General features: G+C 54.0%; 1 protein-coding gene across 3 annotated transcripts in view; it reads left to right on the top strand.

Moving 5' to 3' along the window:
• Positions 1-17,416, top strand: part of PLP2 (proteolipid protein 2) — a 61,798-nt gene extending 44,382 nt beyond the window's left edge. The window contains exons 2-6 of one of the 3 annotated variants that reach the window (XR_013602036.1): positions 44-199; positions 6,412-6,510; positions 7,717-7,816; positions 13,993-14,949; positions 15,072-17,416. Coding sequence is in view for 1 of the 3 variants with exons in the window: in XM_078664523.1 (XP_078520649.1) it covers positions 44-199; positions 6,412-6,510; positions 7,717-7,816; positions 13,993-14,009 (372 nt within the window). In the remaining 2 variants the exon portion in view is untranslated. Of the gene's footprint in view, positions 1-43; positions 200-6,411; positions 6,511-7,716; positions 7,817-13,992 lie in introns of all 3 variants that reach the window. The other 2 variants (XR_013602035.1, XM_078664523.1) reach the window with 2 other exon arrangements.
• The last annotated feature ends 1,555 nt before the right edge of the window (positions 17,417-18,971 follow it).

The following is an 18,971-nucleotide window of genomic DNA, read 5'->3' as shown; positions in this document are numbered from 1 at the left end:
CAGTCACTCCCGGCGCCTGACCCTCTGCTTTTGTGCTCCTCAGCTGCTGTGCATCGTGGTGCTGATCTGCTACGGCGCCTCCAGGTACGCGGGGTACACCACCGTGCCCGTGGTCGAGATGATCTTCTGCATCATCTTCTTCATCATCTTCATGATGCGCCTCGACCGCACCATCACATTCATCCATTGGCCCTACACTGTGAGTATCTGTGGGCGGGGCCTGGGGGCCCTACACTGTGAGTATCTGTGGGCGGGGCCAGAGGGCCCTACACTGTGAGTATCTGTGGGTGGGGCCTGGGGGCCCTACACTGTGAGTATCTGTGGGCGGGGCCAGAGGGCTCTACACTGTGAGTATCTGTGGGCGGGGCCAGAGGGCCCTACACTGTGAGTATCTGTGGGCGGGGCCTGGGGGCCCTACACTGTGAGTATCTGTGGGCGGGGCCAGAGGGCCCTACACTGTGAGTATCTGTGGGTGGGGCCTGGGGGCCCTACACTGTGAGTATCTGTGGGCGGGGCCAGAGGGCTCTACACTGTGAGTATCTGTGGGCGGGGCCAGAGGGCCCTACACTGTGAGTATCTGTGGGCGGGGCCTGGGGGCCCTACACTGTGAGTATCTGTGGGCGGGGCCAGAGGGCCCTACACTGTGAGTATCTGTGGGCGGAGCTAGAGGGCCCTACACTGTGAGTATCTGTGGGCGGGGCCAGAGGGCCCTACACTGTGAGTATCTGTGGGCGGGGCCAGAGGGCCCTACACTGTGAGTATCTGTGGGCGGGACCAGAGGGCCCTACACTGTGAGTATCTGTGGGCGGGGCTAGAGGGCCCTACACTGAGTATCTGTGGGCGGGGCTAGAGGGCCCTTCACTGTGAGTATCTGTGGGCGGGGCCAGAGGGCCCTACACTGTGAGTATCTGTGGGTGGGGCCTGGGGGCCCTACACTGTGAGTATCTGTGGGCGGGGCCAGAGGGCTCTACACTGTGAGTATCTGTGGGCGGGGCCAGAGGGCCCTACACTGTGAGTATCTGTGGGCGGGGCCTGGGGGCCCTACACTGTGAGTATCTGTGGGCGGGGCCAGAGGGCCCTACACTGTGAGTATCTGTGGGCGGGGCTAGAGGGCCCTACACTGTGAGTATCTGTGGGCGGGGCCAGAGGGCTCTACACTGTGAGTATCTGTGGGCGGGGCCAGAGGGCTCTACACTGTGAGTATCTGTGGGCGGGGCCAGAGGGCTCTACACTGTGAGTATCTGTGGGCGGTACCAGAGGGCCCTACACTGTGAGTATATGTGGGCGGGGCCTGGGGGTCCTACACTGTGAGTATCTGTGGGCGGGGCCAGAGGGCCCTACACTGTGAGTATCTGTGGGCGGGGCTAGAGGGCCCTACACTGTGAGTATCTGTGGGCGGGGCCAGAGGGCCCTACACTGTGAGTATCTGTGGGCGGGGCCAGAGGGCCCTACACTGTGAGTATCTGTGGGCGGGGCCTAGGGGCCCTACACTGTGAGTATCTGTGGGCGGGGCCAGAGGGCCCTACACTGTGAGTATCTGTGGGCGGGGCCAGAGGGCTCTACACTGTGAGTATCTGTGGTCGGGGCCTGAGGGCCCTACACTGTGAGTATCTGTGGGCGGGGCCAGAGGGCCCTACACTGAGTATCTGTGGGCGGGGCCAGAGGGCCCTACACTGAGTATCTGTGGGCGGGGCCAGAGGGCCCTACACTGAGTATCTGTGGGCGGGGCCAGAGGGCCCTACACTGAGTATATGTGGGCGGGGCCTGGGGGTCCTACACTGTGAGTATCTGTGGGCGGGGCCAGAGGGCCCTACACTGAGTATATGTGGGCGGGGCCTGGGGGTCCTACACTGTGAGTATCTGTGGGCGGGGCCAGAGGGCCCTACACTGAGTATCTGTGGGCGCGGCCAGAGGGCCCTACACTGTGAGTATCTGTGGGCGGGGCTAGAGGGCCCTACACTGTGAGTATCTGTGGGCGGGGCCAGAGGGCCCTACACTGAGTATCTGTGGGCGCGGCCAGAGGGCCCTACACTGTGAGTATCTGTGGGCGGGGCCAGAGGGCTCTACACTGTGAGTATCTGTGGGCGGGGCCAGAGGGCTCTACTGTGAGTATCTGTGGGCGGGGCCAGAGGGCTCTACACTGTGAGTATCTGTGGGCGGGGCCAGAGGGCCCTACACTGTGAGTATCTGTGGGCGGGGCCAGAGGGCCCTACACTGTGAAGATCTGTGGGCGGGGCCAGAGGGCCCTACACTGTGAGTATCTGTGGGCGGGGCCTGGAGGGCCCTACACTGTGAGTATCTGTGGGCGGGGCTAGAGGGCCCTACACTGTGAGTATCTGTGGGCGGGGCCAGAGGGCCCTACACTGTGAATATCTGTAAATGTAAATGTATTGCGACTTATATAGCGCACGTATCACCCGAAGGCATCAAGGCGCTTGCTTAGGGAACCCGTCCTGGTATTCCCCTGTGAGATACTCCGGCAGGGTATCCCAAAGGTGAAAGCCAGGCATCCCGCCGCGAGGGGCCGTAGTGGAGATTAAGCAAGCTATTGCCCAGAGTCGCAGAGTGTGACCCCGTGAGTCGAGTAGGCACCGGAGCGAGAATTGTCGAGTCCTTGGAATTTTTGAGCCCGAGACCCGCCGAGGCGGGGAATCGAACCCTGGTCCACGGCCGATCTCAGCTTCCGGGTCTGCCGCCTCTAACCACTGAGCCACACTTCTCCACCTGAGCCACGCTTCTCCACTGTGGGCGGGGCTAGAGGGCCCTACACTGAGTATCTGTGGGCGGGGCTAGAGGGCCCTACACTGTGAGTATCTGTGGGCGGGGCTAGAGGGCCCTACACTGAGTATCTGTGGGCGGGGCCAGAGGGCCCTACACTGTGAGTATCTGTGGGCGGGCCTAGAGGGCCCTACACTGTGAGTATCTGTGGGCGGGGCCAGAGGGCCTGGGGAACATGAACTGTGAGCATCACAGGGGAAGGCCTGAGGGCATGAAGGGACAGGCCTAGGGTGGTGAGGGGACCGGCCTAGGGTGGTGAGGGGACCGGCCTAGGGTGGTGAGGGGACAGGCCTAGGGTGGTGAGGGGACCGGCCTAGGGTGGTGAAGGGACCGGCCTAGGGTGGTGAGGGGACAGGCCTAGGGTGGTGAGGGGACCGGCCTAGGGTGGTGAAGGGACCGGCCTAGGGTGGTGAGGGGACCGGCCTAGGGTGGTGAGGGAAACACTCTAGTGGGGTTTTTAGAAAATCAGATCACTCAGGCGCACTACCTCGGTTAAACGTTACAGAGTATAGATTGACAAGTAGAAATGTAGTGCGTGAAGAGCAGGCGGAAAAACACCCTTAACCGTCTAAAAAAGTCAAGGGACTAAACAGAAATATACAATTGTGCTCTCGCTACTACAAAAAGTATCACAAGCAGTACATTGACTGATAAGTATTCAAGGAGACAGAAGCAGATTCTTTGGTGTGTTCAAAATGCAGCAAAACGTTGGTTTATTCTCTCCAGATTCAAGTAATGTAATGCAAAGCCGACACGTGTTTCGTCGTGTACAGTTGAGTCAACACGACTCTTCAGGGCTGATGGTACAAGAATAACATAAACAGAATCAGTAATGCCGTGGTCACAAACTGCAAATGGTGACAAGGTGCAACCAACATGCAGTAGTGGCGTGCCACTGGGTTCGCACGCTATGGTATCGTGTGGTGGGGAATTATACAGAACTGGTACTTGTGTCATTCCAAGGCTGTGAGTGGGACCGGCCTAGGGTGGTGAAGGGACCGGCCTAGGGTGGTGAGGGGACAGGCCTAGGGTGGTGAGGGGACCGGCCTAGGGGGGTGAGGGGACAGGCCTGAGGGAGTGAAGGGACTGGCTTAGGGTGTTGGAGGGACAGGCCGGAGGGCGTGAAGGGACCGGCGTGGGGTGGTGAGAGGACCGGCCTAGGGTGGTGAGGGGACAGGCCTGAGGGTGTGAAGGGACAGGCCTGAGGGCGTGTCCGGACTGGCCTAGGGTGGTGAGGGGACAGGCCTGAGGGCGTGAAGGGACCGGACCGGCCTAGGGTGGTGAGGGGACAGGCCTGAGGGTGTGAAGGGACTGGCCTAGGGTGGTGAGGGGACCGGCCTAGGGTGGTGAGGGGACAGGTCTGAGGGCGTGAAGGGACCGGCCTAGGGTGGTGAGGGGACAGGCCTGAGGGTGTGATGGGACCGGCCTAGGGTGGTGAGGGGACAGGCCTGAGGGTGTGATGGGACCGGCCTAGGGTGGTGAGGGGACAGGCCTGAGGGCGTGAAGGGACCGGCCTAGGGTGGTGAGGGGACAGGCCTGAGGGAGTGAAGGGACCGGCCTAGAGTGGTGAGGGGACAGGCCTGAGGGCGTGAAGGGACCGGCCTAGGGTGGTGAGGGGACTGGCCTAGGGTGGTGAGGGGACTGGCCTAGGGTGGTGAGGGGACCGGCCTAGGGTGGTGAGGGGACAGGCCGGAGGGCGTGAAGGGACCGACCTAGGGTGGTGAGGGGACAGGCCTGAGGGTGTGAAGGGACTGGCCTAGGGTGGTGAGGGGACCTGCCTAGGGTGGTGAGGGGACAGGCCTGAGGGCGTGAAGGGACCGGCCTAGGGTGGTGAGGGGACAGGCCTAGGGTGGTGAGGGGACAGGTCTGAGGGCGTGAAGGGACCGGCCTAGGGTGCTGAGAGGACAGGTCTGAGGGCGTGAAGGGACCGGCCTAGGGTGGTGAGGGGACAGGTCTGAGGGCGTGAAGGGACTGGCCTAGGGTGGTGAGGGGACCGGCCTAGGGTGGTGAGGGGACAGGTCTGAGGGCGTGAAGGGACCGGCCTAGGGTGGTCAGGGGACAGGCCTGAGGGTGTGAAGGGACCGGCCTAGGGTGGGGAGGGGACCGGCCTAGGGAGTTGAGGGGACAGGCCGGAGGGCGTGAAGGGACCTGCGTAGGGTGGTGCGGGGGCAGGCCTGAGGGCGTGAACGGACTGGCCTAGGGTGGTGAGGGGACCGGCGTTGGGTCTACAGCTAATCGATGAAGGTACTGGCCTGCTGCTCTCAGTGGACCTATCGGGGTGTTTACAATTGCTTAGAATACGATTTATAAGCACAGAGAGCAATTACTTATTTAGAACAATAATTCATGAAGAAAAGGAAAACACACACCAAAATAAGATACATTAGTATATTCAAAATGAGTATCAAATACTAATAGCTGTCACAATTACCAATTCAATTGCAGCAAGGAACAGCAGCTGCCAGACGCACGCGCTTTGGAAATACTAAGCAGCCTGAATCGAAAGGCAATTTCACAAGACTCAAAGCGGCTGGTGGAAGTCAAATGAAGATACAGATGAGTCTCTAATCGGCTGGTGGAGACTTTTTTGCTATTCCTGATAAACTGACAAGGATTAGTGATCGGTGCAGTTTAATCCCCGCATTCTGATTTCCTCTACTGAGACTTCTGCACATTGGCTGTCCACTCATCCTTCCATAGTCCTGAAGAAGACCCGCTCTGATGCGCTACTCTCAGGGCCGAAACGTCGACATGCCATATATGTCCGCACAGCCCTCATGATCACGATTTAACTCATTATTGGATCTTGCGGCACGTGTGCAAAAATAAACAGGACAAAAAACTTTTTCGAAATCCCCCCCCTTTTTTATCTCACATATATTCGTCTTGTATATAGTGCACTGTCTATATCACTAAATCACTACATTTCACTTTTTTCACCACAGTCACTTATTGTTCCTTGCTGCAATTGAATTTGCAATTGTGACAGCCATCAGCATTTGATACTCATTTTGAATATACTTCTGTATCTTATTTTGGTGTGTGCTTTCCTTTTCTTTCATGAATTATTGTTCTATACATTGTGAAACAAGTCATTGCTCTCTGTATTTAGAAACAGTATTCTAAGCAATTGTAAACATCCCGACAGAACCAATTGTTTTGTTTGATACTAATACCCAGGTTCTGAGGGACACCGGGTCGCCCCATTATTTTTAGGTCTCGTAGAGGCGTGGGCGGAGCAGCAAAGCTGCCGCCACGCCTCTGCGAGAGATATCGTTCTAAAAAGGGTACTGTAAGCCCCGCCCCTCCTTTCCATTGGGTAGAGTCCGCGTTGATGGTAAACGCTGGCTTCCCATTGGAAAAGAGGTGTTTTGGGTGCCACCCTGTCCGCTTTTCGCACTGCCCCTCCGGACGAGGTGGCCTGTTTCTGGCTGACGCAAAGACACTGTGGGTATCGGGGGACAAGCCCAAGTCTTCACTGCTCATTGGTGGGGACAAGCCAGGTTTGCACTGTGAGTATCTGGGGGCAGGTTTTGTTTCTCACCGTGAGTATGAGAGGTCCTACCAAACTGTGCTATGTGAGTATCTGCCCCCCCACCCTCCCAGTGACCCCGCCTCCTCTTCCTTCCACAGGATCTCATCCGAGCTGTGATTGGTGCACTGTGCTTCCTCATCACCGCGCTGATCGCCATGATTGGCAGCCATGGAGACGGAGCAGCCATCGCAGGGGGGGTGAGTATCTGTTACCCCCACAGAGGGCAGTCACCGGGAGACAGGGGCAGGCGACACCCGCTGTGGCTCTCCATTACCCTGTGTGTGCTCCCCCCCCCCCCCAGGAGACGGGAACACGCCCCCCCATGTCTGTCCTTCCCCGAGACAGGAACAGGGCCCCCATGTGTTTCCCCCCCTCACCATGAGACAGGAACAGGGCCCCCATGTGTGTGCTCCCCCCTCACCATGAGACAGGAACAGCCCTCCCCTCAATGGGTGTGCTCCCCGTCACCAGGAGACAGGCACGTGGCCCCCCCAATGAGTATGCTCCCCTCACCAGGAGACAGAACAGAGGCGCTATACGGTTCATTCCTGTCCTTCTCATTGCACTGGAGCCATTTCGGCAGACTAGCGCCAACGCTGGCGCCCTTGCACCCTGGTGTAAGGGCGCCTATGATGCAGGCAGGGTTGGTTTTGTGCCGGAAGGGGCGCCTTCCTGCTCAGAAACAATCCTAAAAGGCGTTCTCCTCTTTCAATGTCTGCTGCACATTTGGAAAGAGGCAAAAAAAAAGAGGAGAAATAAACCGATTTCTGGTTGTTGCACCTCACTTCGGGAGGCAGAGGGGTTTGGAGCATTCGTAAGTTGACATGATTTTGTAAAAATGGGGCATCATCGAATTCCATGGGTGTTGGTTGAGAAAACCCACTGCAACACCTATGGAATGCCTCCTGGGCGCAGAGTAAGGCAACGCAGCGATTGGTGGTGCGTCGCCGCACTCAAGATTTATGACGCCACTCGGAGCCGCGCAGGGTGGCTTTGCGCGGCTCCATGAATCTGATTCAGAGCCTGCGTCACGCATGTACCACTTTACGAGGTGCAAAAGTGACCCAGGGCTCTCATAGATAGCCTCCTTAGTCCCCCCGCAGACCCCTGGTTAGCGAGGGAGCACCACCCCGTTCACCTGCCTAGAACAGATGCCCTCCTGCCCAGACTCCCCAGATGACGTGTAGGGCCATAGAGCAATGACCTGAGACCAGTCCAGACTGGTCGAATAGGGGACCTTGAAAGGCCTGTACCCTGGTGATACTGCGAGCCCCTGTGACATGGCTGTACTGTGGATCCCTGCTGAGACCCCCTACGAGGACAGGTTTAGGGTGCGCTGACCTCCGGCAGATACCTTGCACCCCTCCTTCCCTCTCCTTGCTCACCTGTCTTCCTCTCTGCAGGTCTTCGGACTCTTGGCCGGGATACTCTTCGGGTACGACGCCTTCACCATCTTCCAAACCCTGAGGAGGGCGCACCAGCCGGCGGCCACGTCGGCCTCAGGTAGGTGAAATGCCCCTGCTGGGCACTGCATTTTCTGCGCAAGGGGTACCCATCAGCGCGTCGCGGAAGCTGTACAGGGGACCAGTGCTCACGGTGACGATGACCAGCACCCCCGCTGTGTGTCCACAGGTGACCACCACACGCCCCTTCTACATGTACACACAGGATCACCGCTGCCGAACACAAGTGCTTCACCCCCTCTCAATCCCTTCATTTTCTCACCCCCCTCTCTCTCCTAACTTTTAATATTCATTTTCCACTTAATTTTATCTCTCTGTTTCTTTGCCCCCTTAGCCCTGTTGAATGCATTATCATACTGTAACTCTTATTCGCTTAATTGTTAATTTTATCTCGTTATGTTCACCATCCTTGTAAAGCGCTCTGATACTCCTGGGTCCAGTGGCGCTGTATAAAACCTTTGAAAATAAAATAAAAATAAAATTTCACCACCAGCACATGCCTCTCCGCAGTCTGTACACTGATGGCAACAGCACCACCGCGGTCGGCACGTGCAGCCCTCGGATAGGTCCATGGGGGACCATTGCACTCAGTCTGTCAGCATCATCACACATTGTAGATGCGCCACCAGTGACCGTGGTTGACCTGTCCAGCATGGTCCACCGCCATAGGTCCTCTTGAGACCTCAGCATCATACCTCCATCAGCACAGGCTCCTCCCCATTCTAGGCCCCCCACTGACCACGTCCGCACCTCTCCGTCAGCACGCTTCCGCGCCATGTGCCTGCAGTGACTCCAGCATCAGACCTCCACCAGCACCTGTGCTTTCCTGCCACGCTTCACAGGTGACGATAGTGTTAGGACTTCCCCCTGCATGCACCCAGACCATCAGGGGACTTATGTGGCCGTAATGGCAAGCGGTTAGGGATGGATGTGGGATCAGAGTATTCCAGCAGGCCCTCAGGGCACGCAAAGAACTCTGGGAGCACCTGGTAAGGCAGATTTCCACAGTATCATCCTGAGGTGGAGGACCGGCTGCTCCCAGAGGACTTCCGTACCTGTGAGAGTGCTGCCCTCTCTCTTGAGGGGCATGGGTACACCTCGAGGGATGCAAGGGCACCCTCCCTTCTACCTACCAGCACTGCCTGGGAATGTGAGGCGGGGCACCCTTCCCCTGTGTTCACGTTCCTGGCTGTGGCTCAGTGTGGGGAGGGCGCAGCCTAGAGAAATCTGCAACACAACCTGCCTTCTGACAATACGCTTCAAAACCTGAGGGGCGGACAGCCCTGCTCTAAACATGGCTACCTAGGGGGCTAGGTGGCATTGGATAGGCCGGGACACTTGCCTACCGCCCACTCCCCGTAGAGTAGACTTTTCTATTTGTTGTGAATTCCAGTGGTGTTTTTCCAGTGTTTTCAATAAATGTAAAAATCGGTGCTTACTGTTCTTTGCTCTGTAAAAAATCATGGGGTGGTGTTTTTGAGGGTCTAAAACCAATATGGCTTATTTCGTCCCTTCCCTCGTTGACTCCCAGAGTCGATTCTTCCTTCCTTCTTTCCTGCTGCGAATTCCCTATATGCCCCTTTCTTGACATTTGCTCTAACAAATAACTTATTTCTTTATCCCTGCTGCCTGTTTCATTTCCCAGCTCTCAAACTCCCCTTTCCAGAGCCCCACCCTTGCCGCGTGTCCAGGATCTGCATATAGTGATAGTTTGCATCTCGTTCAGATTCTATGGCAGCGATGGATGGGGGCGTTTAACACCCCCCCCCCCCACTCAATTATGCAACAAATAACCTAGAGCGACTGAATGAAGATTTTTCTCTGAACATCAGATCTGTATTGTGTGGCGCTCGGTGTTATGTCGGTGTCGCACTGACTCGAGATACCGAGAAACAACCGAGCTTTACCCCCATACATTTGGCCCTAGAATATGACCTGCTCACCAGGTCTTGGGTGAGAAGTCTGCTGAAGGAATTTATATTCCTATTGTCAGTCCCGGGTCCTTGGGGCACCACACTCTGCCTCTGTACAATGAGGCAGCTGAGGTAGGACCTGGGGATGCCAGGCAACATCTGCCTGTGCAGTTGACACAGTGAGTGGCGCTTAGTTTGCATTGCTGGGCCATGCCAAGGGGATTTTCTATTTATTTAAAAGTCCTCGGACTTCTAAGCATTGGTTTTCACCATGCATTTAGACCTTTGTTTATTTGAAAGCAGCACAGGACCTGTGTTCCTGCCAAGCGAGTGTGAGGGTTTCCAAAGGCATGCTAACTTTGTGCTCTGCAGATGTTCGCTGTTCTAGTGCACTTTCCATCTTGAGGAAAAGAAGGCCCATCTCAATAGGTTTCCATTATACACGGTCATCATGACCTGGACAGGTGACTTGGCAGACCTCTGGCCTTCTCGCGCTCCAAGCTTCATCTGGACTTGGAGGCTGTAGGAATGGAAGTTGAGATGTGTGGTCCTGGGGCTGCCTCATGGACTTGTTCTACTTTGGGATGCAGCCTCATAACGTGACCAGGCTGTTTCTGATAAAACTATGGTCTGCAGCACATGTGCGGGAACGGACTCCTCGCTGCCTCGTTGTGTTTTTCGAGCCGCGCTATCTACAGCTCATGCACTAACAAACAGACTAGGTTCATGGATGTGCTGTAGACCGCGTTGTTTCATCAACGCTGGCACACCGACCTCTTTCGGGGATGCGCATGGTAACTCAAGATCTTTGTGAAATGGTTCTTGACCTTCTGTATGAGGAGACACAGCTCTTACAGGCATGCTTCTCTGATCTCAGTATAAACCTAAGTACAGGAGTGTTGAGTTCAGAGCATTACGGGAGGACATAGATTCTAGAGACACCAGTACGCGCAGTGATCTTTGTTGCCACAATCTTGATAGCTTAGCTTTCCGAAAGCAAAGCTCTGTGGCGCTGTCACTGAAAGACGATGAAAGTATAGCGGGGCATTTTATCGCAGAGAAAGCCTGCTCATAGTTCAGTTGCAAACCTGCTGGCCACCACACGGCAATGTGCAGTGGACAGTGAGCCGAAGTCATATGAGGTGAGCTATGCGCCCTACATAAGAGTGGAAATAGGTCCAGGGAACTTGCATATGGACATATTAAGTGTCTGACCATGAGTGGGTCTTAACAGGAGTATCCATCACTGAAAAGTGCTTAGCGGTAGATGACGTATCCTGCTTTGAGACCAGTGGACACCATAGCAGCAAAAGTGCAGCAAAGGTTTATGTTTTCTGGTTTCTACTGAGAAGCAAATATTTCCTTCACTGGTGTTTTACCAGTTAGAATCAGTTTTAACTGAAAGCCCTGCTGATGAGGCATCTCACTTCCCAGCGTTAAGCGAGGACATCCCTGAACCGAATACAGGACACATCTTGAAGGCAATCAGCCCTGTTTAGAGAATCCTTTGCATTACAATCTCCAGAGACCAAGAAGTGAATCATACTTCAGTCGCCAACTAACGAGCAAGTCAGGTGAAGTCTAGCCAGAGGTGAGCTGTCCCTCCAAAGAGTGGGCTGCTTCAATCTTGCCACCAGCAGCGATAAACAATGCTTTTGAGTGATTGTGGACTATGCTACCAGGCATCCAGAGGCGGTGGGTTCAAGGTCCAATTGTGCTAAGTCAGTAACCGAGTCTTTTAAGCAGGTTTTCTGATAATCTGATTGGGTAAAACAGTTCTTGAGTAGTGGCACATTAAGGGGTAACTGCTGCATCAGCGCCAAGTACCATCCCACGTCGAATGGGTTCTTGGAGTGTTTTAATGCTCTGCTGTAGGTCTCTGTCTGCTGTGGGAGAGCACCGCACATGTCTGCTCTTCAGCGTATGAAGCATGACATGTGAAAGGCTTTCTCAAGCTGACTCTAGCTTATGTGGAAGGAAAGGATTAGCAGAAGTGAGGGCCTGCTCGTTCATGTGTAGGCCTGGGCGCTGACCTCCGTTTGTGGAGTATTTCGCGCTTCCGAAAAACTCTGCTCTGTGAAGTGGAGATTTTTCCCCGCTCGCCAACGTTAAGTTGGTGAGTGAAAGCAAAGAAAACCCAACGCTAGACCACCTCCCAGTGAGATTTATCAACGTGGAGGGTCGCTGATGATCGTGACTGCTTGCGTTGAGAAAGCTGCCGCTCGAGTAGAAAATCTACTTAAGTGACAGAAAGAAGCAGCGCCCTCTTGCGCTGGGCATGGTGCAGTTTGCACTGATTTTACAGCGCGGGGCAAACACCCAGCACTAAAAATCAGCGCAAACGGCACAACCTAATGCACTTTGCTGCTTGCAGAACTGTGCATGGCAGAGTTTTTGTGGGTCACTCCTTGGAGTTCTCCATTGCAGAACTCCACCCAGGCCTAATCATGTGTTCGCAACCTCACAGCGCCGCCCGAATAGTTTGTTACTGTAGAGATGGATCTTACAGAGACTGGTTATAAGAAGTAAGACACAGTGTGGCGGAACGTCCAGGTTAGTTCCTATTTCGAAGGACAGCTCTTCTTACTGGTTGTCCAATGTGACATATCATAATGGTGACCTCCTTAACTTGGCCCCACAAACTAGTGATGAAAGATGGTTACATCAGCTACATGTAAGCCCCCAAAGGGGAACTTGGAGCCCTTTGCACTTATCAGGAGAATATAAAGAACAACTGTAAGGAAATGCCTCTTTTTTTATGCTCACCATCTAATTTTTTTGACGGCTGCTGCTGGTTTTTCGACTCTGATTGCACTGAGGCCTGCTAGCCGGATCTGTGCCAGTGCCCTGACCCTAAAGTGTATGTCGAATTCACTGTAGCCAATTGGAAATGGCTAACTTACATGTAAGTCCTCAGTAAATGGTACCCTGGAACCCAGAGCATGCAGGTTAGAGGTGTACCTCAGGGCTTGCAGCAGTGATTGTGCCACCCTGGAGGTCCACCACTGCAGACTGGCGGAGCAGTCGTGCACTGCCCTCCCGACTTTGCCAATGAAAGCGATGGCAAAGCTGAGCTCGTCATGAGCCACGGTGCTGCGGTGCTCATGACGAGCTGAGCTCGTCATGGCCCGTGGAACGCTCGCATGCTGTGCTGAGCGTTCCATTAAACGTGCGTGGTCGTGATGAGCTCAGCTCGTCATGAGCACCGGAGCACCGTGGCTCATGACGAGCTGAGCTAGTCATGAGCATGGGGGCGCTGTGTGCGCCCCAGCACAGCAGGGGAATAGCCCCAGCAGCTAAGGTGTTAAAGGCAGTTTGCAACATATGACACAGAAACAACATCTACTTCACGTGAACTGGCAGTAAAACATACATAACTACCATTTTACTGTGGAAAGACTTGGCCACCCAATTGGCGAGTGCAGCGTTACACGCTGACCCCTCAGCTGTGCTAACTTCTGAACGGCACGATTCACGTGGGTCATCCAAGGTATGTTACATTAAGCCCAGCTTGTATCTCAAGTCGAAGTTAACGTAGCTTGTTGCTGGGTGCAGCTCTAGCAAAGCTGCCACTTTGTTGCTTCTAAACCTGCTGTGCTGTGCCGTCCCGGGCACACGTGGAGCCTGTTCAACGAGACCGCTCGCTGGCCTCCTGGAGAGACGTGCTCACGACGTGCTAACACACCAGGCCTAGTGGTGTCGTGCACACCGGGCCTTAAAAAGAGGAGCTAAATGTTTGCGGCTCTTCTAAACGATCAGTCTCCTCTTCAAAGGCCTTCTTCCTGTAGACAGGGCCCGTGTGTGCACATAAACGTGCACACACAGGACCAAGAAGTCCTTTTTCTTTCTACCTTGTTTCAATTACATTTAAATGCTGTGAGAAAAAAATCTGTAGGTTTCATAAAATTTGGTGGGGGGGGGGGGCAGATGGGAGATTGGTGAAGTGAAGGCCTGAGTGAAGAGAAATGACAAGAAAGGAGTGGGCTGGGATTGGGGCAGTGGGAAGAAATGTACAGGAAGTAGGGGGTCATCGGGCAGGTACATGGGCACGAGGAATGTGGACTTTGCTCGTCACATTCTAGGGACGAGTAGTCGCATGATGTGAAAACAAGACGAAAGCAAGGGGTCATGTAGGCAAGGACCGAGACCTCGAACCCATGCCTGCACCTGCCCCCACACTGCTGCACCTGTCACTGCAGGTGCCCCCCCACACACCACAAGCACCACATCGCCATGCAGCGCGCTCACCCCAAGCACCCTTCCTTGCCACCTGAGCTCACACAGCTTCTGCTCTTTCTTTCAGACTCTCCGGACGTCTAAAAAGGAGTGAACAGGGACCAGAGGGCGAGATCAAGAGACCCGAGCACGTGACTGCACCACCAGTGCCGCCATTTTGTAACCTCTGTAAATTGTAAATAGCGCTGCGAATCCACTGGATATAAGGACTCCTCCAGTCTGACCCACCACCCTTCCCCTCAACATGAGTCCTCCCACCCATCACGCCGTCCCCTCACATTCCTCTAATCCGTCCCCGACTCTGCTCACCGTGGCCTTGGCCAGCTCAATGTTCAGAGCACAGGTACGATCTCCAGCCAACCACCAACAAAAAGTGAGGTGTGATCGTGAACTCAATCAGAACCCAACCAGAGAGCAGCCGTGGATCGAGAACCAGCCAAAACCACAGCAGACCGAGACGGTTCATCGTTGGGATAGTCTACAAATTGTTGAGTTCAGCCAAGGGCCTAGACAAAAACCACAGTAGAGCCTACCACACATCACAGGCCAAACCAGCAGCTGACGGAGTGCAGCTGTAGACTCAGGACACACTCAAAAACCATGGTTGAGCAAGACCACCAATCACTGGACAGCTAACATTCTGACAGAGTGCAGCAATAGACTACGGCCCCAGACAACAACCATGGCAAAGCATACCACCTCATTGGTCAAGCCAGCACCCAATGGAGTGTAGCCGTAGACTCCGGGCACAGCCAAAATCCATGGCAGAGCAAAACCACCAATCACGGGGGCATCCAACAGTCTGGCAGTGTGCAGCCATGGACATTGCGGCCACAACTATAGCACAACATACTACTGACCGCTGGTAAACCAACAACCCGATGGAGTACAGCCAAGGACTGCACAAGCCAACAGACAAGGCAGAGCATATCACAGACCACAGGTCAAGCCAACAGACCAGGCAGAGCATATCACAGACCACAGGTCAAGCAACACACAAGGCAGAGCATATCACAGACCACAGGTCAAGCCAACAGACCAGGCAGAGCATATCACAGACCACAGGTCAAGCCAACAGACCAGGCAGAGCATATCACAGACCACAGGTCAAGCAACACACAAGGCAGAGCATATCACAGACCACAGGTCAAGCAACACACAAGGCAGAGCATATCACAGACCACAGGTCAAGCCAACACTTAATGGACTGCAGCCATGGACTATGGACCCGCCAAAAAACACAGTAAAGCACAGTCCCTGATCAGTAGACAACCAACACCAGGAGAGCAGCCAAGGACGGTGGTTCTGCCAACATCCAGGCACAGAATACCTCAGACCACTGGTCAAGCATCACACAACAGCGTGCAGCCATGGACTGAGGGCCAGACGAAAGCAGGCAGAGCGCAATCACCTGTCGCTGGGGCAACCCACACCCAGCAGAAAACAGCCAAGGACTCTGGCCAAGTCTACATCCAGGCAAAGCATAGCAAAGTGTCAAAACTATACAAACGGTCCTGCGTAGTGCAGCTATAGCCAATGGACCCAGACAACAACCATGGCAGAGCAAACCACACACCATGGCCAGACCATCACCCAACGGCGTGCACCAAGTACGCAGCCAGAATCCACATGCGTGTGACCACCAATCACTGGCCAAGCACAGTCTGGTGAAGTGCAGCCATGAACTGTGCACCCAGGCTACACTCCGGCCACATACAGGAACGAGTCATAGGCCACGCCAGGACCCGAAGTGGAGCACATCCATGGACTCGGGTGCGATTATCCACAAATAGGCAGCGGGTGGCCTGGCAGAAGTTTACGTTGGACTTGCACCTGTGGGTCAGGTGGCATGGAGGTCCCGCCAGTATGTTTGTTCCTGCCCCGGGTACCTGGAGCTCCATGGTGTGCTAAAGCGGTCTCAGGGTCTCCTCTGTGCCATGAGTCCAGGGCCTACTTGGTGCCTTATTTACTTGTGTGTCATAAAAGGGAGCTCATTGTATCCGCAAGTGCCAGAGCGTGACAGGCAGTGCCGAGTGCCTGGGAGTGAGTGCATGTATCAGAGAGTGCCCGATCACGAGGGAGTTGCCGAGTGTGTCATGGAGCACCCACGAACGTCAAAACTTCCTGCGTGACAGAGTGAATACGAAGGTCTGTCAGAACGTGCACACGTGTCAGGAAAGCGGGGCATGAGTATCTTAGAGTGATGGGCAGTGCCCAAGTCTGACAGGTGAAGCTGAAGTGTGTACCAGTTAGTGCCTGCTTGTGTGATGGAGAGGGAGGGTGTGTCAAGGAAATTCGGAGTGCCGGAGTGGGACCTGTAGTTCCAGGGTGTGTTGGGAGTGATCAGGTGTATTTGTGTATGTGCCCTAATTACAGAGAGTACCAGATCGCGTCACAGATCACTTGAGTGTGCGAGGGAGGTTGAGAGCATCGGAGTGTACCCGGGTGGTTGAAAGAGCATGAGTTTGTGCCACGGAGTGCCCAGATGGTTGAGAGCATGCGAGTCTGCCAGGGAGGACCCAAGTGCTTGAGAGAGCAGGCGAGTGTGCCAGGGAGGACCCAAGTGCTTGAGAGAGCAGGTGAGTGTGCCAGGGAAGACCCAATTGGTTGAGAGAGCAGCTGAGTGTGCCAGGGAGGACCCAATTGGTTGAGAGAGCAGCTGAGTGTGCCAGGGAGGACCCAATTGGTTGAGAGAGCAGCTGAGTGTGCCTGGGTGGACCCAATTGGTTGAGAGAGCAGCTGAGTGTGCCTGAGAGGGTCCGGCTGGTTGAAAGAGCATGAGTTTGTGCCAGGGAGTGCCAAAGTATTATCAGAGGGGGATATGCCATACCAGGAGTGCCAGTGAGTTTAAGTGACTTGTCATGCACACGTGTGATAGGACGTGTGACGGAGAGTGCCACATTGGACTTGGCAGTGCCTGCGTGTGACAAACAGCGATCCAGTGTCTCAGAGAGTGCCCGAGTGTGACAGAGCGCATCCAAGTCAGCCACAAAGTGCTTAAGTGTGACAGGAAAGTGTGGAATGGGAGTGCGTGAGAGTGCTGGCAGTGCCAGGCGTGACAGGAAAGCATGGGATGGAGTGAGTGAGAGTGACGGCAGTGACAGGCGTGACAGGAAAGCATGGGATGGAGTGCGTGAGAGTGACGGCAGTGACAGGCGTGACAGGAAAGCATGGGATGAGAGTGCGTGAGAGTGACGGTAGTGCCCGGCGTGACAGGAAAGGCCAGAGTGTGTGCAATGAGTGTCTGGATGTGTGACAGAGAACCTATATGTCTCAATAAAATCATGGGTGCTAGCAGGGTTGGATACATGTGTGTCTCCCACAAGACGTGGGCGTGGCCTTAACCCCTCCTTTCATCACCTGTCTAGTGAGTGCCTGGGTGCTCACTGGAGAGCTGATGGCTGGTGGGAGGGAATTGTTTTTACAAGTCACCTTTTATATCCTGTTGGAAACTCCTTGTGGTTGTTAATAAAATACTGTATTAAACAAAACTTGTCTACCCTTAATATTGGTAAGTGGGTGGAGCCTGGGCATGGAGGGAACCAGTCCTTGGGGCAGAAGGAATACTGGCAGTGGGGCAGGGTTCATCAAGATATGGAAACCAGAGAGCAGATTTTGCAGTGTGAATCTATTATAGATTCACACGCAGTTCATAATTCTGCTTTTGTGTTTCTTAGAAATAGCATTTGTATAGTGCTTACTACCCCTCACAAGGCGACGAGGAGCTTTATGGGGAGCAGCATGCGGCCCCTGAACCCAAGGTTAGTGGTTAATCCAGTGGACCATGTTGGGTTTGTCTTGTGTGCTCAAGGAAGCCTCCCTCGCATTCACTCGTTTCTTTGTGGTAGATTCCATTAATAGGAGTCGTGTTTGATGGCTCACCAGTGGCAGTGATTGGGAGGCATGTACTGGCTCCAGGACGTCAGGTGTGAGGGTGCATGCAAGAAGGAAGGTGAGGCTGTGATCTGTGGAGGGCAGTCTGCAGACATCCAATATAAGTGAGGGAGACAGGACAGGCATCCTGCTCAAACTAGGCTACTCTCAGAGAAGGAATAAAGGAGAGGGAACAATCAAACCTTTGAAGCAACGTTCAATGTTTCATGCAGTGGTTTGTGGATATAGTGTGTTAGAACTGGGGTCACCAATTCCGACACGGTTGCTTGGCGCGGGGCAGGAAGGCACCCGAAGGCAATGTGTAAAACAGTAGTGCAGCACACACTCGCACTGAGACAGTAACTCGCACGCACTAGAATGAGACCACACCAGGTTGTTTTAGAAACCAAGACTCTTTATGTCATTTTTAGTTCAAGCAGGTAACTCTCCTTACGTATTAAGTTAACGTATGCAACATCTCTAGGCATCAATTCAAATAGGTAACGCTTCTGCTATTCAGGGACATCATAGGCAACAACATTTCTTGTCAGCATGGTCATCAAGGTAACATTTTAGGAGGATGCATGTAACGTTAAAACACTTCCTATGCAGGTGGGTAATACAGGAATAACATTAACAACTTGTCCCTAGTGGCCTAGGGCTAATACCAGTTCAGTGCTCAGGCTGGTTAGGGCAGTTCTGGACTCAATCTAGGCCCCAGCTCCCAGCCGTCCTTGTGAGGGCCTGATTAGTAAGCTTCTCGGGTCTCCAGGAGCCCCTGGGGACACCTCTAGGTCGAACTTGAAAGGGGGCCCCCCAAACCCACAACTCACCGGGTTAACGCTGGGGGCAGGCTCGGTCCTGTTTGTAGTATCCATTTCCATTTTCAAAGCTTTATTCGACATTTGTCATAAAAGCATTTCCTCCCTATCCACTATACAAATAAATACTACTTCTAAAAAGTTAGATTAAAATACGTTATTAAACATTTGACAGTCGAAAAACACTATACAATTGAAACTACTTGCTTATTTCATAAAAATCAAATAAAACAATTTCAGTTTATCTCATTAGTTACCAAAGTGCGGGTGCGAATTGTCCAGGCCCAACCAAGAAATTTTGCTACAGCAATTGCAAAGAGCGGCGAACAGTCTGATTCTAGTATTCTGAGAG

The sequence above is a fragment of the Lissotriton helveticus genome, chromosome 10 (assembly GCF_964261635.1).
Source record: "Lissotriton helveticus chromosome 10, aLisHel1.1, whole genome shotgun sequence".
NCBI lineage: Eukaryota > Metazoa > Chordata > Amphibia > Caudata > Salamandridae > Lissotriton > Lissotriton helveticus.
This window is presented reverse-complemented; position numbering and strand designations above follow the sequence as displayed.